This window comes from Misgurnus anguillicaudatus, chromosome 12, assembly GCF_027580225.2.
Source record: "Misgurnus anguillicaudatus chromosome 12, ASM2758022v2, whole genome shotgun sequence".
Taxonomy (NCBI): Eukaryota; Metazoa; Chordata; class Actinopteri; order Cypriniformes; family Cobitidae; genus Misgurnus; species Misgurnus anguillicaudatus.
In genome coordinates this window covers 35815703-35840550 of record NC_073348.2, presented here as the reverse complement: position 1 = coordinate 35840550, position 24848 = coordinate 35815703, and the positions used below count along the sequence as shown (strand labels likewise).

At 39.8% G+C, this 24848-nt stretch overlaps 3 protein-coding genes across 3 annotated transcripts; all 3 read right to left on the bottom strand.

The window, feature by feature from the left end:
* Positions 1-3090: 3090 nt before the first annotated feature.
* On the bottom strand, positions 3091-4059 carry LOC129446632 (trace amine-associated receptor 13c-like). Its single transcript, XM_055207816.2, has one exon. The coding sequence runs from the start codon at positions 4057-4059 to the stop codon at positions 3091-3093; it is 969 nt and encodes a 322-aa protein (XP_055063791.2).
* An 8203-nt stretch (positions 4060-12262) lies between these two features.
* LOC141368907 (trace amine-associated receptor 13c-like) lies at positions 12263-13129 on the bottom strand. Its single transcript, XM_073873734.1, has one exon. It carries the CDS (start codon positions 13127-13129, stop codon positions 12263-12265), a length of 867 nt encoding a protein of 288 aa, XP_073729835.1.
* Positions 13130-19433: 6304 nt separating this feature from the next.
* LOC129447422 (trace amine-associated receptor 13c-like) lies at positions 19434-20399 on the bottom strand. The gene has a single exon (XM_055209156.2). It carries the CDS (start codon positions 20397-20399, stop codon positions 19434-19436), a length of 966 nt encoding a protein of 321 aa, XP_055065131.2.
* Positions 20400-24848: the final 4449 nt, after the last annotated feature.

Here is a 24848-nt window from a genome sequence, read left to right as displayed (position 1 = left end):
ACCCGAACCCGTCCGGGAAGACACAGACCCGACCGGCAAATATTCTTTAGCTAAATGTTATTAAGTCAATAAACAAGTAGCGAAAATTAAACTTTTTGTCTTACCCATAACGTTAGAAGTTGTCTTCTCCCTCCTTGTACCTGACTGTGTGTGATGCACAATCCTTATTTCCAAGAAAGTTCCAGTTATTCCTCTCTTGACGATTGAAATGTTTAATGCTTATTCCAGCTTTAAAAGTCCACTTTGTTGTGTATCGGGTCAACTTGCTTAATAATGTTTGCCCATTTGGATTATAATAACGATTGCTCGTTCAGTGTCATAGCTGCTTTCGTTAGCTTTACTTTGCTATCATCTCTTTGCTCTTTGAGCAGAGTCACGAAAACTTTAGATATAACAGTCAATTTATAATATTGTTATAAAAATTATAGAAGTCACGTCAGTGCAAAATGCGCGGTACGGCGGAATAGGTCCCGCCCTATAAATAAAATAGCCAATTGTCAAAGGTAAAGTCATTGCGTCTCACTGCAGAAGCTCCTGACTGGTAGCCAGAGAAACATTACAAGAGCGCATGCGCGTAAGCTGCCTGGTTGGAGCAACCAAATATAAACTTTTTAACGCAACTTTAGCGTCATTGAAAAAATGTATGTGACAGTTCATCTAAGTTTTTGTTGCTGGAGAACTATTTTATTTAAATGTGAGTGTGTGTTCTCCGAGTCCGATCGACCTCGGGTATTACCCACAATGTTAAACAGACCCGGACCCGAAGTAATAGATTGAGACCCGACCCGGACCCGGCTGATCATTTAAAATATAGACCCGAACCCGTACAGGTCCCGGGTCGGGTCCCGGGTCTTCGGGTCTCGGGTCTTCCGTGTAGACCTCTAGTAGGGGTGTGCCACGGCATTCTGGCCAAACTTGCTCATTGGCCTACTAATCATCCCCATATATATACAAATCATCAGCTATATTTCTCTGTGTCCTCTCCACTAATAAGCTGGTGTGTTGTGGGTGTTCTGGCGCAATATGGCTGCGTCACATCATCCAGGTGCATGCTGCACATTGGTGGTGGTTGAGGAGATTCCCCCATTAATATGAAAAACATCTCTTTCTGTCTATCCTCAAGCTGCCATTGCAGCCCATAACCCTTATGTTAAGAGTAGATCACTGGGACAGCATGATCGGATTAGTAGGTTCCTTAGAGGCGTGAGGAGTTTAATTTGAATTGGCTGCACCTCATCTCTTCATGGGACTCAAGATCTGCCGTGCCCATTTGTAGAGAGATCTTACTCCACCAGAGGTAACACCTCCTCCTAGGCACTGGCACAGGGTGCCACCCTAGCACAAATGTGTAAGCTGCGGGTTAGGTGATGCCTAATACTTTTGCATGGTTTAACAATTTCCGTGTTAATCCAAGGTCAGACCGTGTTCTCTAGGGAGACAACCTTTAGTCCGTGTGTCTAGCCAGGCATCCCATTTGCCTTAGTTCCTTCTCCCTTTTTTAGGGGACTATGTTTTCTGACAGTGTGGTGTCAGCTTTGGTTAAAAAGTATTGATATATATATACAGGTATTGTGAAATTTATGTATTAAGGCCAGTGAAAATAAAGGTTCAGTGTATTTCTGCACATAAATGCATGGGTCATAACTGTTCACACAAAGATCAATAACTCGTTCAATTTAACATTTAGACAAAAACAATACATTTTTTTTAAGGGATAAAAATTAGCTGACTTATAGAAAATGTGTTTTACTTTAGGCTGGCAAACCTTTCTGAGTCTGGTACATAATGGCTCATTTTCTATGTTTAATCTTAATTTTTAATGCATATTGTCTTGTCAGTCTGATATTGAATTTCTTAGTTTCATGAGAGCAATGCGGCTGAATTTTAATCCTCATAAAAAAAATTGCCACCTAGAAAGAAAGGTAACGTGGGCTGATTGGTTCTAGAGGTAGTAACAATATTTTTACTTGTTCAACCTAAAAATGTATTTAGCTTAGTTATTTTCTCCTATTCGGCAGGATTAAAACAAAAAAGAGCCATCTGAGAAGTCAATTACAGTAAACTCTGAAGGCCAATTATACTTGTTATGCTTTGCCATTCAAAATGTGTGCAGGGTCTTGAGGGTCCTGTTAACACCTATATGCTGCATTGAAAGATGATCCACCAAATCGTCATTAAAAGTGTGAAACAAACTCACATGTAACTAGATTGACAGACTGATGCAATAGTTGTTCTTCATGCAGGTCAGTGTCATGTCTTGTACGTTTATGTGGGAAATGTTCAGTTCACCAACAGTAATTTTTGCGCATACAAATAATGTTGATTTTTTTTTATTAGTTTACACCTTTAAACACGTGGCCTATATTCATATATTTGGCGTGCAGTTTCCATACAGTTCGCAGATACTTTTATCCAAAGTAACTTACAGTGCATTACAATGTACATTACAGTAGTATCAGTATGTGTTCCCTTAGTTCAACCCTAACAATCCCAGCATTATGTATGTGACATTTGTAGGCAAAACTTGGAATATACAGAGAATATAAATTTACAGAGAATCCATTTATTATATGTTGAACCATCTGTTTATGTTTTTCTAAAGCTTTATGGATTTTTTAAAAAACGAACATAAGGTTTTGGGATACAACATACTTTGTGCGAATTCTGTGAATTAAAAGGCACAAACCAGATGCAATTATACCCAGCAAATGAAGAAAGTATTTCTATTAATTAATTGATTAATTGACTTTTTTATTTTATTTGCATTAATTATAAAGAAGCCACGTTATTGACATGGGAGTTTTGAAATGTACACTTACTTAACTGGAAAAAATATAAAAAATGATTTAAAAAAACTTTAACCGAGACTTTGCATGGGTAATTAAACCAACAAATATTGACATCTGAGATCATTTTCAAATACGCTACCACTGAACTATACTGTAATGTATTAGTTATATGGCAAACCAGTCTTTTAAGCCCTGCCGAATTTAAGCGTAATATCTTGTTTTAAAACCCATTGACCAATTTGATCAATGCTAGTAAATTCAGAAGCTTCATTATTATTATAATGAACAAGACCAGTAGAAGTTATGCTGGTTTAAATATTTTGGATATATTTAGGATGTGTTTAACTGACGTTCTAAACCAGGGGTAAAATATAGCATAGATGAGAGGATTCAGAGCTGAATTAATATACACCATCCATAATATAAAATAGGCTATAGCAGAAGTCAGTCTTGTGTTTTGTGTTAGAGATAAACTATAATAAGGAATCCAGCAAAACAGATAAACCGTCACAATGATTCCTAATGTCAGAGCGGCCTTGCTCTCAGATTTCCTCCTCACTGAACCTTCTGTTAGATGTTTTCCACTCCTCATCAGAGAGTTTATAACTTTCACTTGCTGATGTGCGACATAGAAGATTCTTAAATAAAAAGTAATAATGACGGTACAAGGAAACAGGAATGACAGGACCATGTCAATGATTGTCCAGGTGAAAGTAGTCATAATTGTACATTCTCCATAACATGTGTATTTTCTTTGTGAGGTACTTATAACAACTGAAAAGTTATAAGCAGAAGACCAGAACCAGGAAACACAGATAATAGGTATTGTTCTTGTCATTGTTATTTTCTGTGGGTACAGCAGAGGGTGACACACAGCAACATAACGGTCAACAGCTATTAAAACTAAATTACTCAGAGATGTAGAGAAAAGCAATCCCATGATTATTAAAAATAGTCTACAGAAAATATCTCCAAAGTACCAACATGTTTCAATCAACCTAATCGCCTCCAAGGGCATGCCAATAAGTCCTACAAGCAGGTCGGCCACAGCCAGAGAGAGAATGAGCATGTTGGTTGGAGTGTGAAGCTTCTTGCAGTGAGAGATGGAGATGATCACCAGCAGATTCAGAAACACAGTCCATACTGATAGCACTGGAAAAAACACATACATGATATTGTATTCATGTGTGGAGCGTTTTGTCTTGATGCATGATGAGTTAATGGCAGGAAAGCAGTATTGAGTCTCGTGATCTTCTGTCTCATAGGCCATGAGTAAAGTCTCCTCCTGATAGGAGTTTGAACTGATCTCCCTTCTGTTCTGTCATTTATACATTGTCAGGATCAGACTAACCCACCCATTCACCGCCCACTCTGATGCAACATTGTTTTTCAATGGATATTATTTTGCCTTTTTGACTTTTCCTTTGCAGATGTTTGTAAATGATGAGCATAGATGCAAAACCATGTTAGTGCTTCTGACATTTTCTTTTAAATTAGCTTTTTATTAGACTTATAATGAATTCTGCCAGCAAACCCGTATTTCTGAATGGCCTAAGACCGGGATTTAGTGAATTTGAAACTAAAATATAATGCTTGCCAAGAGCATCCAGTTAATATCATTATCGAATTTTTTATGGAGGTGGCTTTTAGCAGGTTTTGTGTCTCACCAGCCATTACCCTCATCAGCTCCACTATATATACTCTCTGTTTCCCCCATTTTTTTCCAGTCTCGTTAATGCTACGTTGTTTAATGTGTTATTCCTAGCCTGTATGTTTTTTGAGTTTATTGTTTTTTACATTGTATGATTTTTGGATATTCCTCATCTTCTTCATTCTCCACCACACGTAACATGAAAGAAGACGAGGTGCACACTTGCTCTCCTGAACTCCACGAGGTGCAAGTAATGGCATGCATTTGGGCTGCTAACACCTCCCTGATCCCTTTCCAGAAAGTTATTGTGGGGATATCCTCTCAATGCCACTGTGGCCTTTTGCCTCTCCTGCCTCTCCTGTCACCTGTTTGATGGACAAGGATGCTGTCTGTCTCTCCTCTGTACGAAGCGCACCTCCCTGGCCTCCTGCTTTGCTGGCACCTCCTTGTCATCCTGCTTTGCCGCTCTCCTGAACACTGCGAGGTGCACACTTGCTTTCCTGAACTTTACTTTGGCCCAATTATAGTTATTTTATAGTTATTATATCTTTGCCCAGTCTCTTTCCTATGGTGGAATCAAGAGCACTTACCTTAACTGAGCCAAGTGAGGCCTGCAGTTCTTTGGATGTTGTTGTGGGGTCTTTTGTGACCTTTTGAATGAGTAGTAATTTTGGTTGGCCGGCCACTCCTGGGAAGGTTCTTCACTGTTCCATGTTTTCGCCATTTGTGCATGATGGCACTTACTGTGGTTCCCAAATCTCAAATCTTTAGAAATGGCTTTATAACCTTTTCCAGACTGATAGATCTCAATTACGCTCTTTCTCATTTGTTTCTGAATATCTTTGGATCTCAGCATGATGGCTAGCTTTTGAGGATCTTTTGATCTACTTCACTTTGTCAGGCAGGTTCTATTTATGTAATTGTTTTGATTGCGAACAGGTCTAGCAGTAATAAGGCATGGGTGTGGCTAGAGAAATTGAACTCACTTGTGATAAACCACAGTTACAGTAAGTTATGTCTTAACAGGGGGGGAAACACTTTTTCACACAGGGCCATGTAATTTAAAAATTTATTTTTCCCTTAATAATAAAAGCCTTCATTTAAAAACTGAATGTTGTGTTCACTTGTGTTATCTTTGATGACTTTTAAAATTTGTTTGATGATCTGAAAAAAATAAAGTGTGACAAATATGCAATAACATAAGAAATCTGGAGGGGGGCCAAGACTTTGTCACACCATTTTATACTCTGTAGGTGCAAATCAGTACTTTTTGAAAGGTTACAGCCTCAGTGGTAGGCGGGTATATATATTTTGATCCTTTTTTCTGACTAAATAATGTCAGCATTGGCCACAATAACATTGATGGGTACAGATATTGTGAATTTTATTTACTTCAGGCCATGGGTCTCCAATGTTGTTCCAGGAGGGCACATGTCCTGCATATTTTAGTTCCAACCCAACTCCAACACACCTGCCTCTAATTTGATTAGCAGGTTCAAGTGTGGGGTTGGAGCTGATATCTGCAGGTGCCATTCAGGAACAGTGTTGAGACCCATGCTTTAGGCCAATGATATACAGGTTCAGTGTATTTCCTGAACATTAATGCATGTGTCATAACTGTTCATACACAAATCAACAATTTGTTCTAAATTTAAACAGAAACAATAGATTTTTGTTTTTGTTTGTTTGTTTTGCTTAATGTGTTTTTTTCTGCATCAAGGCAGGGAAAACTTTCTGAGTCCCAGTCAGGAACATAATGGATAATTTTTTATGTCTAAGCTTAATGTTTAATGCTTATTGTCTTATACATGTAGTCATTCTGCTTCCAAAGTACCAACATGTTTCAATCAACCTAATAGCCTCCAAGGGCATGACAAAAAGTACTACAAGCAGGTCGGCAAAAGCCAGAGAGAGAATGAGCATGTTTGTTGGAGTTTGAAGCCTCTTGTATTGAGTATTGAGTCTCATGATCTTCTGTCTTATAGGCCATGAATAAAGTCTCCTCCTGATAGGCGTTTGATCTGATCTCCTTACTGTTCTGTCATTTATACATTGTCAAGATCAGACTAACCTACCAATTCACCACCCACTCTGATGCAACATTGTTTTTCAATGGATATTACTTTGTATTCTTACCTTTTCCTTTTGTAGATGTTTGTAAATGATGAGCTTATATGCAAAACCATAGTAGTGCATCTGACATTTTCTTGTAAATTAGCTTTTTTTTCCTTAGACTTTCAATCTAAATTAATTAAAGTTTTCTTTGCTGCTTTTAAAAAAGCTTGTCTCTTAATTATAATCGATGTTTTGTTGAATATAAATAAATAAGAACTTAAAAAGCTTCACCGTGCATCTCATTGATATGTAACAAATAGCCTACATCACCATGCTACCGAATGCCAAAACATGCAGTGAATCTCACTTACTTCTAAAAAACCAGCCTTGCAGTGCCCAAAAATAAAATTGACACGCGCATTCAGAGCAAATTTAACAGCACATTTGATTGCGGTGTGATTATGGCTTTTAAAATCAAGGTCATATTCATTTTTAATAGACTACTTTAGCCAGTCACGCTTTTTGACGAAGGACACGTGTGAGGGAACACACAAGCACAGAGAACAGCGACAGGTAAAGGAAAAGATCCTATAAGATCATCAATATGAACTCTGAACAATGAACTATTACAAACATAACAGCATCAAAAAGGCTGAAGAGGAACTCACAAGATTAAAGCAAGAAGCATTTATGTAGGCTACAGCTATCACCTCTTATGTTTTAGTTTAGTTAGGCTAAGTTTATTATGCAGCGCTTTTCACATCCGAATCCCACGTAAGAAAAATATAAACAAATAAATGACGTAAAATGTCCTTAAATGTGCATAGTATATCTTTAATGTAGCCTACATATATTTAATATAATATATATTGTGTTTTGTTTTGTTGTGTGCCGACGCATTTGTCATGAAGCGCCATCGTGTGTCTGCACTGCATGCTCTTTGGTTTCTGACTGGAGCGTGTGACAGAGCAGGGGAGAAGCGCATACGAGCATCGGTACCTGTCACCAGTGCTGTTAATAGCCTATTTTTTAGCTGCCAATCTCACTCTGTTGAGACCATAGACTGTAAAAAAAGATGGACGACGCAACATCGCCTCCCACCATTGTAATGAATTGAAGCCAAAAATGTCCGACCACGGTCGCCGCCATGTTACGTAAAAACGTCAGTTTGGAGCCGAGGCATGTGCAGAAGGAATCGGCCGTGAAGCCAGAGGCGGAGCCGCGGTATCAAACTTCCGTTCAAACGCTCGCGCGGCCAATTCAACCACTCCAATCATAACGACACGCCCCGTTTCTATAGCATCAAATTACAAGCTAAACTGAAACTTATCACAAAAATTAACACTTGAACATATATCAGCGTGATAACAACTACTTGAAAGGACCAAAACCATCTTTCGAAAACTTTTATTGGAAGTTTAATTTTTTTTATTTAGAGCAAAGTCCTATTCATTTGAATGGAGAGGGCGGGGTTATGACTTGTACTGCAGCCAGCCACCAGGGGGCGATCAAAGAGCCAGAGGCTTCACTTTTCAAGGCTTATGAGGCACACTCGGTTGAGACGTTATAAATGCATCTTTGAATAGTGCCACCACACTCGCGGTGTCTGTTTCTGATGATTTGGCCACACATTTAAATGGTAAAAAAATATTTAAACCTCTTCATATGCAAGTTTAAAGTTAATCACTAACTGAGATTAAAAAACAGAGTTTAAAGTAATGGAGCAACAGGATTAAAGATAATCTAGTTTTACTGTACAATTTAAACCTGGATCAAAATGACAGTGTAACCCTGATTATTTTTAAACAGGTTAAAGTTTTGTGCAACAGAATTATTAATAAGCCTTGATTTAAACCAGATTTAGGCCTAATACTTGTTGGTGCAACCCACCCTTAATGTTTCACATGCAACAGGTCAGCCAGTGCACAATTATTTTTTATTTATTTTAATTTTCTGTGGATAATTTATCTTGTTAAACTACAAAAATGCCATTATCTGTACTGTATCAATAAAACATCAATTGAGCAAAATAACATGCATGTTTATTCAGTGTATATAAGCAGTATTTTCCTTTTTATGTTAAAGACACTACTGATACAGTGAGAAATTTACATTCTCAGGAAAATAGCCGCTTATCAGTTAATCGTTAGTTGATTGACCTTATGAATTAACCGATAATTTCCATCCCTAGTACTGGATTAGATCCACTTTGGCATTAAGCATTGTTGTGATCATGGCTAGTTCAACTCCTGCACGGTTGCTTAATTATTTTTGTGCATGACTTTACTTTTTCGACCATCGTCGAGTTTTATTGATATAATTATTATTGACAATTAATCAAATTAACCGAAAAGTGGTTATGATCATAATGTTTTAGATTAGTGGTTTTCAAACTGGGGGCCACGAGATGGTGCCAGGGGGGCACCAGTTTTATGGCATTTTATGAAATACATTAATTTATCATGAATTCTGTGTAATTAAACCTAAAAAAATAAGGCTACTAACCAACAGCACTATTTTTTGTATAATTTAATGTTTTTTATTAAAATGTTGAGTTTTAGAACAGTTTTTGTCACAAATTTTCTTTGGGGGGTCGCGAAGGAATACACCGTACACAAGGGGGGGGGGGGGCGCATGCTGAAAAAGTTTGGGAACCACTGTTTTAGATCACCAAACAAATTTAAATATTTGTCACATATAACACAAGTGAACCCAACATGCAGTTTCTGAATAAAGGTTTTTATTATTAACAAAATCCAAAACTACATGGCCCTGTGTGAAAAGGTGTTTGCCCCCTAAACCAAATGTTGCAGCAGAAATCGAGACTCATCAGACCAGGCAACATTTTTCCAATCTTCTATTGTCCAATTTTGGTGAGCTTGTGCGAATTGAAGCCTCATTTTCATATTATTTGCTGTCAGGAGTGGCACCCGGTGTGGTCTTCTGCTGCTGTAGCCCATCCGCCTCAAGGTTCGACGTGTTGTGCGTTCAGAGATGCTCTTCTGTATATCTCGGTTGTAAGGAGTGGTTATTTGAGTTACTGTTGCCTTTCTATCAGCTTAAACCAGTCTGGCCATTCTCCTCTGACCTCTAGCATCAACAAGGCATTTTAGCCTGCAGAACTGCCGCTCACTGGATATTTTCTCTTTTTCGGACCATTCTCTGTAAACCCTAGAGATGGTTGTGTGTGAAAATCCCACTAGATCTGCAGTTTCTGAAATACTCAGACCAGCCCGTCTGGCACCAACAAGCATGCCACGCTCAAAGTCACTTAAATAACCTTTTTTCTCCATTCTGACGCTCAGGTTGAACTGCAGCAGATTGTCTTGACCATGTCTACATGCCTAAATGCGTTGAGTTGCTACCATGTGATTGGCTGAATAGAAATTTGCGTTAACAAACGGTTGGAATGGTGTACCTAATAAAGTGGCCGGTGAGTGTATGTTACTTTTGGTATGATGTTCTTTTTCTGAAATAGGGAGTTACTTTTATGCCAGACGTAATGGGACACACACCTTCCAAAAAGTCCCCAAAGTATTGGGCATCATCAAGATGTTTTCTGGCAAAGCTGAGATATACCTTTATGTTCTATTCGCTCAGCAGTGGTTTTTGTCTTGGAACTCTGCCATGCAGGCAATTTTTGCAGAGTCTCTCTCTTCAGTGGAGCCATGAACACTTACCTTAACAGAGGCAAGTGAGTAAGGGCGCTTACATGGTTCGCGTCAAAAACCCCATGCGAATAAATTGCCAACGTTAGCATAGTGGGGGCAAGGGACCGTACCGCTTATTTGTCAGCCGTGGCCTCATTAACTTTGGATGTTGTTGTGGGTCTTTTGCGACCTCTCAGATGAGTTGTCACTGCGCTCTTTTGGTCATTTTGGTCGGCCGGTCACTTCTGGGAAGGTATGTCCTGCATATTTTAGTTCCAACCTTACTCCGGCCTAGTCCACATGGACACGGGTATTTTTATAACCGTGAGTTTTTTCACGCGGTTCAGCCGTTCGTCCACACGAAACCGCAGTATCAGGTTACTGAAACTGAGCATATTTGAAAACCCCGGCCAGGGTGAGCTTTTTAAGAAACCCCGGTTACAGTGGTATCGTGTAGAGAGTAAAACCGGGGGTTTTGCCTTGCGACGTCAGAGTGTGTGCCGTTATCCACTGTGTTTGACGTCAAGATTGTGCGCCGCTGACTGCTTTGTTGATGATTCTGTGCAATGACGGACGTATCTTGCTAATAATAACTGTGCTAACAGGGCTTCTAACATGTATACAGATAGATGCTCAGTTATCTCACTATATTGCGGAACATGATTTGGGTTATATCCCCGCCTGCTGGTGTGGCATGTTCTTGACAGCGCTTGATAACATGCTTTTGCTTTATCGTGTGGATGAATATTTAAGTTAAACCGAGCACGTGTGGACGGGATTTTTTTTAGGGAAAACTCCGGTTATAAATATACCCGTGTCCGTGTGGACTTGGCCTCCAACACACCTGCCTCTAATTTGATTAGCAGGTTCAGGTGTGGGGGTAGAGCTGATATCTACAGGACAGGTTCCATTCAGGAACAGGGTTGGAGACCCATGCTTTAGGTCAATGATATACAGGTTCAGTGTATTTTCTGCACATGAAAGCATGTGTCATAACTGTTCATAAAAAGGTCAACAACTTGTTCTAAATTTAGACAGAAACAATAGATTTTTTTTCTTGTTGTTTTGCTTAATGTGTTTTTTCTTCATCAAGGCAGGGAAACCCTTCTAAGGTCCAGTCTGGAACATAATGGTTCATTTAATGTCTGATCTTAATGTTTAATGCTTTTTGCCTTATACATGTGTAGTCAATCTGATAGAGCAACGAGGCAGGATTTTGATCTCCATAATAAAAATTGGCCTCCTAGATAAAAAGGTAACATGGGCATATTCATCCTAGACGCAGTAACGATATCTTTACTTCTTTACTTATTTGACATCTTGGTTATTTTCTCCTATATTGACAGGATCAAGAAAGAAATGAACTATCTGAGAAATGAATTACAGTAATTTGTGAAGGCCAATTATACTTGTTATGCTTTGCTATTCAAAATGTGTACAGGGTCTTAAGGGTTCTGTTAACACCTATGGTATGCTGCATCCAAAGATGATCCACCAAAGCATCATTAAACGTGTGAAACAAACTCACATGTAAGTAGATTGACAGACTGATGCAATAGTTGCTCTTCATGCAGGCCAGTGTAATGTCTGGCACGTTCATGTGAGAAATGTTTAGTTAGCCAACAATCATTTATGCACATAACAGTTACTAATCAAGCTAAATAATTATCATTGTGTCTGAGTAGTGAGTATGCATGTCTGCTTGTTACATCTATACATTCAATTGCAATGTTTATTCTCATGGATTTAATACCAAAAATTATATGTGTTGTTTATTTATACACACCTTTACACATGTAGATTTTAATATATATTTTATCCAAAGCGACTTAGAGTGCAGTACAAGGTACATTATACATTATTATCAGTATGTGTGTATCTTCAGTTCAAACCGAGCAATCCCACCATTATGGATGTGATATTTGTAATTAAAACTTGAAATATAAATTCACAGAGAGAGCCTTTATTATCAATTTATTAAATAAGCAAATCAGTCTTTTAAGCCCTACCAAATGTAAGTGTAATATCTTGTGTTGAACCACATCATTGTCTGATACGATCAATGCTAGTAAATCCAGAACCGTAATTATTATTATAATGAAGAAGACCAATAGAAGTTATACTGGTTTAAATATTTTGGATAGATTTAGGATTTGTTTAACTGACGTTCTAAACCAGGGGTAAAATATAGCATAAATGAGAGGATTCAGACCTGAATTAATATACATCATCCATAACATAAAATAGGCTATAATAGAAGTCATGCTTGTGTTTTGTGTTAGAGTTAAGCTGTAATAGGGAATCCAGCAAAACAGATAAACTGTCATAATGATTCCTAATGTCAGAGCGGCTTTACTCTCAGATTTCCTTTTCACTGAACCTTCTGTTAGATGTTTTCCACTCCTCATCAGAGAGTTTATAACTTTCACTTGCTGATGTGCAACATAGAAGATTCTCAAATATAAAGTTATAATGATGGTACAAGGAAACAGGAAAGACAGGAACACGTCAGTGATTTTCCAGACAAAAGTAACGCTAACTGGACATTCTCCATAACATGTGTATTTACTTTGTGAGGTAGTTAAAGCTGAAATGGTATAAAATAAAGAGCAAAACCAGGAAACACAGATAATATTTATCGTTCTAGTTGTTGTTATTTTCTGAGGGTACAGCAGAGGGTGACACACAGCCACATAACGGTCAACAGCTATTAAAACTAAATTACTCAGAGATGTAGCGAGGAGCAGCCCCATGATTATTAAAAACAGTGTACAGATAGTCTCTCCAAAGTACCAACATGTTTCAATCAACCTCATAGCCTCCAATGGCATGACAATAAGTCCTACGAGCAGGTCAGCCAAAGCCAGAGAGAGAATGAGCATGTTGGTTGGAGTGTGAAGCTTCTTGAAGAGAGAAATGGAGATGATCACCAGCAGATTCAGAAACACAGTCCATACTGACAGCAATGAAAAAAACACATACATGATATTGTATTCATGTGGTGAGCGTTTTGTCTTGATGCATGATAAGTTAATGGCAGGAAAGCAGTATTGAGTCTCATGATCTTCTGTCTCATAGGCCATGAGTAAAGTCTCCTCCTGTTAAAAGTTTGATCTGATCTCCTTACTGTTCTCTCATTTATACATTGTCAGGATCAACGCATTCACCACCCACTCTGATGCAACATTGGTTTTCAATGGATATTATTTTGCCTTTTTTACCCTTTCCTTTGTAGATGTTTGTAATTATGAGCTTAGATGCAAAACCATGTTAGTGCATATGACACTTCTTGTAAATTAGCTTTTTTCTTAGACTTTTAATGAATTCTGCCAACAAACCTGTATTTCCGAATGGCCTGAGGCCATGATTAAGCGAATTTCAAATGAAAATATAATACGTGCCAAGAGTATCCAGTTAATATCATTATCAATTTTTTTATGGATTTGGCGTTTAGCAGGTTTTGTATCTACCTGCCACGTTTCAGTTTAAGAAACATTATGCCTACTAGTTCTAAAACTAGTTCCAGTCTGTCTGCCTGTTTCTGTTTCCATGTTTTTCTCATTTTCTCCATTTCCCATTATCCTTCACATTCCCTCACCTACTTAATGTCTGCAATCCTCCTCACTTGCCAGCAATTACCCTCATCAGCTCCACAATATATGCTGTCTGTTTTCCCCATTGTTTTCCAGTCTTGTTTATGTTATGTTGTTTATTGTGTTATCCCTAGCCTGTATGTTTTTTAAGTTTATTGTTTATTGGTCATCTCCTTCATCCTCCACCACACGTAACATAACAGAAATCGAGGTGCATGCATGTGTCACAGGGTGACTTTTATAGGCGAAACAGAAAATGGCCAAACTTGGTTCCGCCCGAAGATGGTTTTTGCCCGGACCAAATTTGAAAAAGAACACCAGTACTTCCTGGTTTCCAGGGCAACACAATCGGGACCTTACGAGCCACAGGTGCAAAACAATAAGGAAGCAGATTTTGATTGGAGGCTGGGTGAGGATGACACACATGAATAGCTCTGCAGGAAACACAAGTAGAGGAGCGATTGACACGGGGAAAGCTCCTTTTCGCCAAGGGCGGACTAAAGACACGCACCTTTTGAAGAGCCGAAGGCTCTGTTGATCCGGGGATCGCTGGGAAGCGAGCGGAGAGAGGACAGAGCTGCAGGAGGTGAAAGAAAGGCATGCTGTGGATTATTTAAAGGAGCACCACGAAGAAGTGGATTGCTGGAGTCGTTGTTGGTGCTGTGTCGGCGCTGTGTTAGAGCTTGTACACTTTCCAGGCTAGGCTGGCGTGGCTGTGTGGGACGAAGCAAATCGTATTCGCTGGGATGTGAAACAAGAACAGAAAGAGGATCGGAGTTAGCGTGAGTGATTGTTTATATGGAGAAACTGGAAGCTATTGAACTCTTTGAGTAAACATTGTCATAGGAGTCAAACGCCTCATTGTGTGAAGCTGGAAATACTGGCCTGTGTACGTGTGAAGATGGAGGAAGCAGCAGAGCAGCTTATACGGTGACTGTGAGTACACAAATTGTGATTGTGTGGCATTGTATGTTAACCCGTTGTGTGGCAGAGGACTTCAGAAAAGGGAGGACGGCCCTACCACGAAACAGTGTGGTGGGAGAGCCGGAAGAGGACGAGTTTGGGCTGCTATAGCTCTGTGGACGTAGACTGGGCTGTGCTAACAACGCCAGACGAACTCCGGTGAAGTGGAAGAAGACGGGGTTCCTAAGTGTTCACTTGAGTGCGGTGGGTGAGTCTGTATTGCTGTGGAAAATTCACTTTGAAGTGGTGCAGTGTCTTTGCTGTGTGTGTATTGTCAGCTAAACCCCCGCCTCCATCCCTTTATCGTGGAAGAACGGAAAGGCTGCCGGCACCAGTCATTATATTTTGCCTGGCATATGCTGTGGGCGAGCCCTTAATGGGAAGATTTACCATGGTGATAGTCAGTGGCCATCTTTTGGATCTGGGTTGTTTGTGAGTGGTGGTGAAGAGTGACCACCGGAGACCGTGTGAGTATAATGAAGAATTAATGCTTGTTTGTACATACATACTGCATAATATCTACTGTCTGCGGAGGGAGGGGGAGTTTAGATCCCACCTGTCCCGAAGCCTCTTCAAAGGGGCGCCAAAGTTCAGTGTCCTATAGACGAGGGAACGGAGAGGAGAGGGCAGCGCTCAGCTCAGTGTGACGGTGTAGAATTGCCCCCTCGCAATAGTAGGAGCCGCTGGGAGGATTTGTTCCCCGACGCCCAAAAATTTACCATACAGTCTCGAGGCATCGGTCAAGTGTGGGAATACGGTCACTGTAAGTCCACCATTTTACAATCCCAAACGAGATGCATGTAATTCGAATGTGCTGTCTATTAGCCACGAGTGTTAGCCTGTGAAGAGAGAAGGAGAGAAAGTGAAACCTTACCTGCACCATACTTACTGTATGTGTCTCACGTTGGAAAGGTGAGAGAAAACCCAGCTGTGTAGATAACTGATCTTTTGTGTCCCAGCCCGCAGCCTGTGAAGAGAGAGAGAAAGTGAAGACCTTACCTGCACCATACTTACTGTATGTGTCTCACGTTGGAAAGGTGAGAGAAAACCCAGCTGTGTAGATAACTGATATTTTGTGTCCCAGCCAGCAGCCTGTGAAGAGAGAGAGAAAGTGAAGACCCTACCTGTACCGTACTTACTGTACGCCGTCTCACGCTGGAAAGGTGAGAGGAAACCCAGCTGTGTAGATAACTGATCTTTTGTGTCCCACCCCGCAGCCTGTGAAGAGAGAGAGAAAGTGAAAACCTTACCTGTACCGTACTTACTGTACGCCGTCTCACGTTGGAGAGGTGAGAGAAAAGTCAGCTGTGTAGATAACTGCTCTTCTGTGTCCCAGCTAGCAGCCTGTGGAGAAAGAGAGAAAGTGGAACCTTACCTGCACCATACTTACTGTATGTCGCCTCACGCTGGAGCGGTGAGAGGAAAGTCAGCTGTGTAGATAACTGTTCTTCTGTGTCCCTGCCAGTAGCCTGTGGAGAGAGAGGAGAGAGACACTCGTGATTGGAGGAACACCAACGAAGCTAATCCCAACGTCACGTATTGAAAAACTACAGAACCAACTAAAGGAAGGGTACGTTACAAAAAAAGGCCCATTGACCCAGCACTTATCTTGTCATTTTCCATTCTGCCTCCAGGAGGAAGAGGAGGGCGCCACGGGATCATAACCCCCCCCCCCCCCTTACTCTTCCGACCACGGCCCACCTGGAGGGCAGAAAAAGAGTATTAGTTTTAAATCCCTTTCCCCCTCCCTATTTCCCCTATTCATTTTAATTAAATTAAATAAAATTTATATTTTTTATTCTTCACGCACTTGTGTTGTCTGGTCATTGGGTTGGCTTTGGGGACCTCCTCGAGGTGGAAGTTAAAAAGGGGCGTGGCTCATTTACATTAGTGGCCAGCCCCGACTTGTGACACATGCTCTCCTGAACACTGCAAAGTGCACACTTGCTCTCCTGAACTCCACGAGGTGCATGCTCGCTCTCTTAACTGCCACAAGGTGCAAGCCATTGCATGCATTTGGGCTGCTAACACCTCCCTGATCTCTTTCAATAAAATTTTGGGGAGCTATCCTCTCACTGCCACTCTGGACTTTTGTCTCTCCTACTCTCCCGTCACCTGTGTTATGTCCACAGCGGCTGTCTGCCTCTCCAATTCTCTAATCTCCTGTGTGATGGACAAGGATGCTGTCTGTCTCTCCTCTGTGCAAGGTGCACCTCCCTGGCCTCCTGCTCTGCCGGCATCTCTCTGGCCTCCTGTTCTGTCGCTGTCCTGAACGCTGCAATGTGCACCCTTGCTCTCCTGAACTTTTCTTTGGCCCAACTATAGTTATTTTAGAGTTATTATATGTTTGCCCAGCCTCTTTCTTATGATGGAGTCAAGAGCACTTACCTTAACTGAGGCAAGGGAGGCCTGCAGTTCTGGGGCTTTTGTGACTTTTTGAATGAGTAGTTGTTTCGCTTCTAGGGTAATTTTGGTCACTTGGGAAGCTTCTTGACTGTTCCATGTTTGCCATTTGTGGATAATGACACTTACTGTGGTTCGCTGAAGTCCCAAATCTTTAGAAATGACTTTATAACCTTTCCAGACTGATAGATCTCAATTACGTTCTTTCTCATTTGTTTCTGAATATCTTTGGATCTCTGCATGATGGCTAACATGTTTAACAGGGGGGCAAACACTTTTTCACACAGGGCCATGTAGTTTTAAAATTGTGTTTTTTCTTAATAATATAAACCTTAAAAATAAAAACCTTACAAGACTTTGTCACACCATTGTATACTATATATGTGCAAATCTGTACTTTTTGAAAGGTTACAGCCTCAGTGGCAGCTGGGGTATATATATTTTGATCTTTTTTTTCTGGCGAAGTAATGTCAGCTTTGGCCACAATAACATTGATGGGTACAGGTATTGTGATTTTTATTTACTTTAGGCCATGGGTCTCCAATGTTGTTCCTGGGCACATGTCCTGCATAATTTGGTTCCAACCCCACTCCAACACACCTGCCTCTAATTTGAGTAGCAGGTTCAGGTGTGGGGTTGGAGCTGATATCTGCAAGACAAGCGCCATTCAGGAACAGTGTTGGAGACCCATGCTTTAGGCCAATGATATACAGGTTCAGTGTATTTTTTGCATATGAAAGCATGGCTGCGTCCGAAACTGCATACTGTACAGTAGGTACTGAATGAGATGAAGTACCTACTTACCGTTAAAACAGTAGGTACTGTATAGTATGAATCCTGGTAGTATGACTGAAATTCGGAAGTACCACATCAGGCATGTTGCTACATCACATGACATACGTTGTCATCATGTTGTGTCATTCCAGTGCGAATTCAGCCTACACGCCGTCTTCTTCGTGGATAACTCCTCTTCTGGGGCATCATGGGATAGTGAAATGTCCATCGTGTGCACGCTGCAAAATTTAACCGGAAGTAGTAGGACATCCGGGTACTTTTCACATACTGTTTTTTGAATACTGTGTATTCGGACATACCACTTGCCTCGCCTACTGCTTTTCGCGGACTATATAGTATGGAAGTAGGCGGTTTCGGACGCAGCACGTGTCATAACTTTTCACACAAAGGTCAACAACTTGTTCTAAATTTAGACAGAAACAATAGATTTTTTTTTCTTGTTGTTTGTTTTGCTTAAGGTGTTTTTCTTCATCAAGGCAGAGAAACCTTTCTAGTGTCCAGTCTGGAACATAATGTCTGATCTTAATGTTTTATGCTTATTGCCTTATACATGTAGTCAATCTGATAGAGCAACGAGGCAGGATTTTGATCTCCATAATAAAAATTGGCCTCCTAGATAAAAAGGTAACATGGGCTTATTCATCCTAGACGCAGTAACAATATCTTTACTTCTTTACTTATTTGCTTGCTCTCTTGGTTATTTACTCCTATTTACTGACAGTATCAAGAAAGAAATTAACTATCTGAGAAATTAATTACAGTAATTTGTGAAGGCCAATTATACTTGTTATGCTTTGCTATTCAAAATGTGTACAGGCTCTTGAGGGTCCTGTTAACACCTATGGTATGCTGCATCCAAAGATGATCCACCAAAGCATCATTAAAGTGTGAAACAAACTCACTGTAAGATTGACAGACTAATGCAATAGTTGCTCTTAATGCAGGCCAGTGTCATGTCTTGCACGTTCATGTGAGAAATGTTTAGTTAGCCAACAGTCATTTATGCACATAACAGTTACTAATCAAGCTAAATAATTATCATTGTGTCTGAGTAGTGAGTGTGCATGTCTGCTTGTTACATCTATACATTCAATTGCAATGTTGATTCTCGTGGATTTAATACCAAACATTATATGTGTTGTTTATTTATACACACCTTTACACATGTAGATTTTAATTTATATATATTGGCTTGCAGTTTCCATAAAAATTTTATAAGTTGGCAAATCCTTTTATCCAAAGCGACTTAGAGTGCAGTACAAGGTACATTATACATTATTATCAGTATGTGTGTATCTTCAGTTCAAACCGAGCAATCCCACCATTATGGATGTGATATTTGTAGTAAAAACTTGAAATATAAATTCAGATAGAGAGCCTTTATTACCAATTTATTAAACAAGCGAACCAGTCTTTTAAGCCCTACCAAATGTAAGCGTAATATCTTGTGTTGAACTCCATCATTGTCTGATTCAATCAATGCTAGTAAATCCAGAACCTTAATTATTATTATAATGAACAAGAACAGTGGAAGTTATGCTGGTTTAAATATTTTGGATAGATTTAGGATGTGTTTAACTGACGCTCTAAACCAGGGGTAAAATATAGCATAGATGAGAGGATTCAGACCTGAATTAATATACATCATCCATAATATAAAATAGGCTATAACAGAAGTCATGCTTGTGTTTGGTGTTAGAGTTAAGCTGTAATAGGGAATCCAGCAAAACAGATAAACTGTCATAATGATTCCTAATGTCAGAGCGGCTTTACTCTCAGATTTCCTTTTCACTGAACCTTCTGTTAGATGTTTTCCACTCCTCATCAGAGAGTTTATAACTTTCACTTGATGATGTGCGACATAAAAGATTCTTAAATATAAAGTTATAATGACGGTACAAGGAAGCAGGAAAGACAGGAACATGTCAGTGATTTTCCAGACAAAAGTAACGATAACTGTACATTCTCCATAACATGTGTATTTACTTTGTGAGGTAGTTAAAGCTGAAATGCTATAAAATAAAGAGCAAAACCAGCAAAGACAGATAATAATTATTGTTCTAGTTGTTGTTATTTTCTGTGGGTACAGCAGAGGGTGACACACAGCCACATAACGATCAACAGCTATAAAAACTAAATTACTCAGAGATGTAGCGAGGAGCAGCCCCATGATTATTAAAAACAGTCTACAGATAGTGTCTCCAAAGTACCAACATGTTTCAATCAACCTAGTCGCCTCTAAGGGCATGATAATAAGTCCTACGAGCAGGTCGGCCACAGCCAGAGAGAGAATGAGCATGTTGGTTGGAGTGTGAAGTTTTTTGAAGTAACAGATGGAGATGATCACCAGCAGATTCAGAAACACAGTCCATACTGATAGCAATGAAAAAAACACATACATGATATTGTATTCATGTGTGGAGCGTTTTGTCTTGATGCATGATGAGTTAATGGCAGGAAAGCAGTATTGAGTCTCGTGATCTTCTGTCTCATAGTCCATGAGTAAAGTCTCCTCCTGATAGGAGTTTGATCTGATCTCCCTACTGTTCTCTTATTTATAAAGTATCTGAATCAGACTGACTCAACCCATTTACCACCCACTCTGATGCAACATTGTTTTTCAATGGATATTATTTTGCCTTTTTACCTTATCCTTTCTAGATGTATGTAAATGATGAGCTTAGATGCAAAACCATGTTAGTGCATCTGAAATTTTCTTGTAAATGACTTTGAATGAATTCTGCCAACAAACAAGTATTTCTGAATGTCCTGAGGCAGTGATTAAGCGAATTTGAAACTAAAATATAATGCATGCCAAGAGCATCCGGTTAATATCATTATCCAATTTTTGGCGGAGGTGGGGTTTAGCAGGTTTTGTCTCTACCTGCCATGTTTCATTTTAAGAAACATGCCTACTATTTCTAAAACTCAGATTTTCTCAGCTACAGTCTTTATTCCTGTGTCTGTCTATGTTTTTCCCATTTTCTCCATTTACCATAATCCTCCACATTCCCTCACCTGCTTATTTTCTGCAATCTTCCTCACTTGCCACACATTACCCTTATCAGCTCCACTATATATACTCTGTCTGTTTTCCCTATTGTTTTCCAGTCTTGTTTATGTTACATTGTTTTGTGTTACTTCTAGCCTGTTTCTTTACATTTATTGTTTGTTAAAGTTTATGATTTTTGGATATTCCTCATCTTCTTCATCTCTTTCATCCTCTACCACACGTAACATGACAGAAGACCGTACCTGAACATGTTATCTCCATAGGATCACCTACTCTTCCACCTCCATCAAGATGGTCAGCTTTTGGAGATGTATGTGGAGGAAATTTTGGACTTTGCCCATCAAGTAAGTTGGGATGACGCCATGCTCAATCTTTGTTTTTGCATAGACCTGATGATTATTTGTTTTTTTTTCTCCTGTCGCCTGCTAATGATATATTACCCCTAGTCAATTTAATAATGACATTCAATTAAATGGCTCTAATTTCAAAGTTAATATTGCTGACGAGGACAAATTAATTAATTTATAATCCAGCCCTATCCCGAAACCAGAGCAGTGCTCCAACTTACTCAAAACCTGTTCCAGATACCTCCACAAATCCTGATATCTAGAACTTCCAACCAGAAGTCCTTCGTTTGTCCACTCTTGAACTCTGCGAGGTGCACACCAATTCTTCCGCACTCCATGAGGTACAAGCGCACTCTTCTGAACTCTGTGAGCTGCCTGTTCGATCTCCTGAAAACGCAAGGTGCCTGCTTGCTCTCCTAAAGTTTGTAAGATGCACGCTTGCTCTCCTGAACACCACGAGGTTCACGCTCGCTCTCTAAACTGCCACAAAGTGTGAGCTTCCTCTCCTAACTGCCACAAGGTGCAAGCCATGGGATGCATTTGGGCTGTTAACACCTCCCTGAACTTTTTGAGGAAAATTTTTTGAGACCTATCCTCTCGCTGCCACTGTTGCCATCTGCCTCTCCTACTATCCCCTCACCTGTGCTATGGCCACGGCGGCTGTCTGACTCTCCAATTCTCCAGTCTCCTAAGTGATGGACAGTCTCCCTGGCCTCCTCCTCTGCCAGTACTTTCCTGTCATCCTGCTCTGCTGGCACCTCCCTGTTATCCTACTCTGTCAGCGCATCCCTGGCCGCCTTCTCTGCTGCCATCTCCCTGTCATCCTGCTCTGCTGGCATCTCCCTGTCATCCTGCTCTGTCGCTGTCCTAAACCCCGGGAGGTGCAAGCTCACTTTGCTGAACAACGCAAGGTGCATGCTTACTCTCCTAAACTTTACTTTGGCCCAATTATAGTTAGTTTATAGTTATTATACAATCATCTAAAGGATTATTAGGAACACCTTACTAATACTGAGTTTGACCCACTTTCACCTCAGAACTACCTTAATTCTACGTGGCGTTCATTCAACAATGTGCTAAAAGAATTCTTTAGAAATGTTGGCGCATATTGATAGGATAGCATCTTGCAGTTGATGGAAATTTATGGGATGTACATCCAGGAAACAAAGCTCCCGTTCCACCACATCCAAAAGATGCTCTATTGGGTTGAGATCTGGTGACTGTGGGGGCCATTTTAGTACAGTGAACTCTTTGTAATGTTCACGAAACAAATTTTAAATGATTCGAGCTTTGTGACATGGTGCATTATCCTGCTGGAAGTAGCCATCAGAGGATGGGTACATGGTGGTCATAAAGGGATGGACATGGTCAGAAACAATGCTCAGGTAGGCCGTGACATTAAAACAATGCCCAATTGGCACTAAGGGGCCTAAAGTGTGCCAAGAAAACATCCCTAAACACCATTACACCACCAGCCTGCACAGTGGCATGATGGATCCATGTTCTCATTCTGTTTACGCCAAATTCTGACTCTACCATCTGAATGTCTCAAAAGAAATCGAGACTCATCAGACCAGGCAACATTTTTCCAGTCTTCAACTGTCCAACTTTGGTGAGCTTGTGCAAGTTGTAGCCTCCTTTTCCTATTTGAAGTGGAGATGAGTGGTACCCGGTGGGGTCTTCTGCAGTTGTAGCCCATTCGCCTCAAGGTTGTGCGTGTTGTGGCTTTACAAATGCTTTGCTGCATACCTCGGTTGTAACGAGTGGTTATTTCAGTCAAAGTTGCTCTTCTATCAGCTTGAATCAGTTCCCATTCTCCTCTGACCTCTAGCATGAACAATGCATTTTCGCCCAGATGACTGCTGCATACTGGATCTTTTTCCCTTTTCACACCATTCTTTGTAAACCCTAGAAATGGTTGTGCGTGAAAATCCCAGTAACTGAGCAGATTGTGAAATACTCAGACCGGTCCGGCTGGCACCAACAACCATGCCACGCTAAAAATTGCTTAAATCAACTTTCTGTCCCATTCTGACAGTCAGTTTGGAGTTCAGGGCACGGTTGCATAAAGCACCTTAAGTTTTTCCCTTAAGTATGACACGTAAGGGGTAAATTCCCCTTAACTACTGTAAGATAATAATTAAAGAGTTTTGCATATAATCCCTTAAACGATTCTTTTAGATAAGGGTAATCGTTAAGTGTTTCATGACAGCAACCCCGGTTTGTTGTTATAAAATACTATTGTTGCCATGGAGACGCAACAGAAAAAACTTAAGGGTTTTTCTGCAACACCCTTAAGTTTAAAGGAAACAACTTTAGGAAAATTACACTTAAGGTGCTTTATGCAACCGGGCCCAGGCGATTGTCTTGACCAGATTGCCATGTGATTGGTTGAATAGATAATTGCATGAATGAGAAATTGAACAGGTGTTCCTAATAATCCTTTAGGTGAGTGTATGTACACACGAGGGCACTGTTAACACCTTTGCTTCTTTTGAAAGGGATGAAATTGGCAAGTATTTTCTCCCATAATGGAATTTGACCTCTGCATTTAACCTATCCAGTGAGTCTTTGTTGTGAGCATCTTGGTCATTTCCTGCCTGCATTGAGAATCAAATCTGCAACATTTTAAAATCAGACTTTATAATCAAGAGACAACAACTGAATTGATAAACCTCCACTGAACTGTTTGTTTAAAGATGTAAATCTTGCCATTAAATACATTCAAGACTGACTTTCAATGTGGTTGTAAAACAGTATATCAGTATATTAATATGTACTGCTCTTGTAGATTGGACACAGTTGAAACTGACCTTTGAATGAAAAAAGGTGGGCTTATGTAAATAGTTTCCTTTAAAATACATATGATATGTTAACAAACACATGCATTTTTCATATACAAAATAAATGACTGAAAATTGCAGATATGAAATAAAATTGCACTAAATAAAAAGTATTTTTTGCTTATTTGACCTCTTGGTTATTTGCTCATATACTGACAGGATCAAGACAGAAATGAACTATCTGAGAAATCAATTACAGTAATTTTTGAAGGCCATTTATATTTGTTATGCTTTGCTCTTCAAAATGTGTACAGGGTATTAAGGGTTTTGTTAACAACTATATGCTGCATCTAAAGATGATCCACCAAGGCATCATTTAATGTGTGAAACAAACTCGTATGCAAATAGATTGACAGACTGATGCAATAGTTGCTCTTCCTGCAGGTCATGTCTTGCACATTCATGTGACAAATGTTCAGTTAGCCAGCAGTCATTTATGGACATAAAAATAATCAATCAACTTAGTAACTAATTAAGCTAAATTATTATCATTGTGCCTGAGTATTGAGTTTGCATGTTTGCTTGTTACATCTATACATTCAACTGCAATGTTGATTCTGATGGATTTAAGACTAAACATTGTACGTTGTTTTTTGTACATATCTTTACACATGTAGCTTTTTAATTTATATATTTGGCCTGCAGTTTCTATAAACATTTACACAGGCAGATCCTTTTATCTAAAGCGAGTTACAGTGCAGTACAAGGTACACTATACATTATTATCAGTGTGTGTTCCTTCAGTT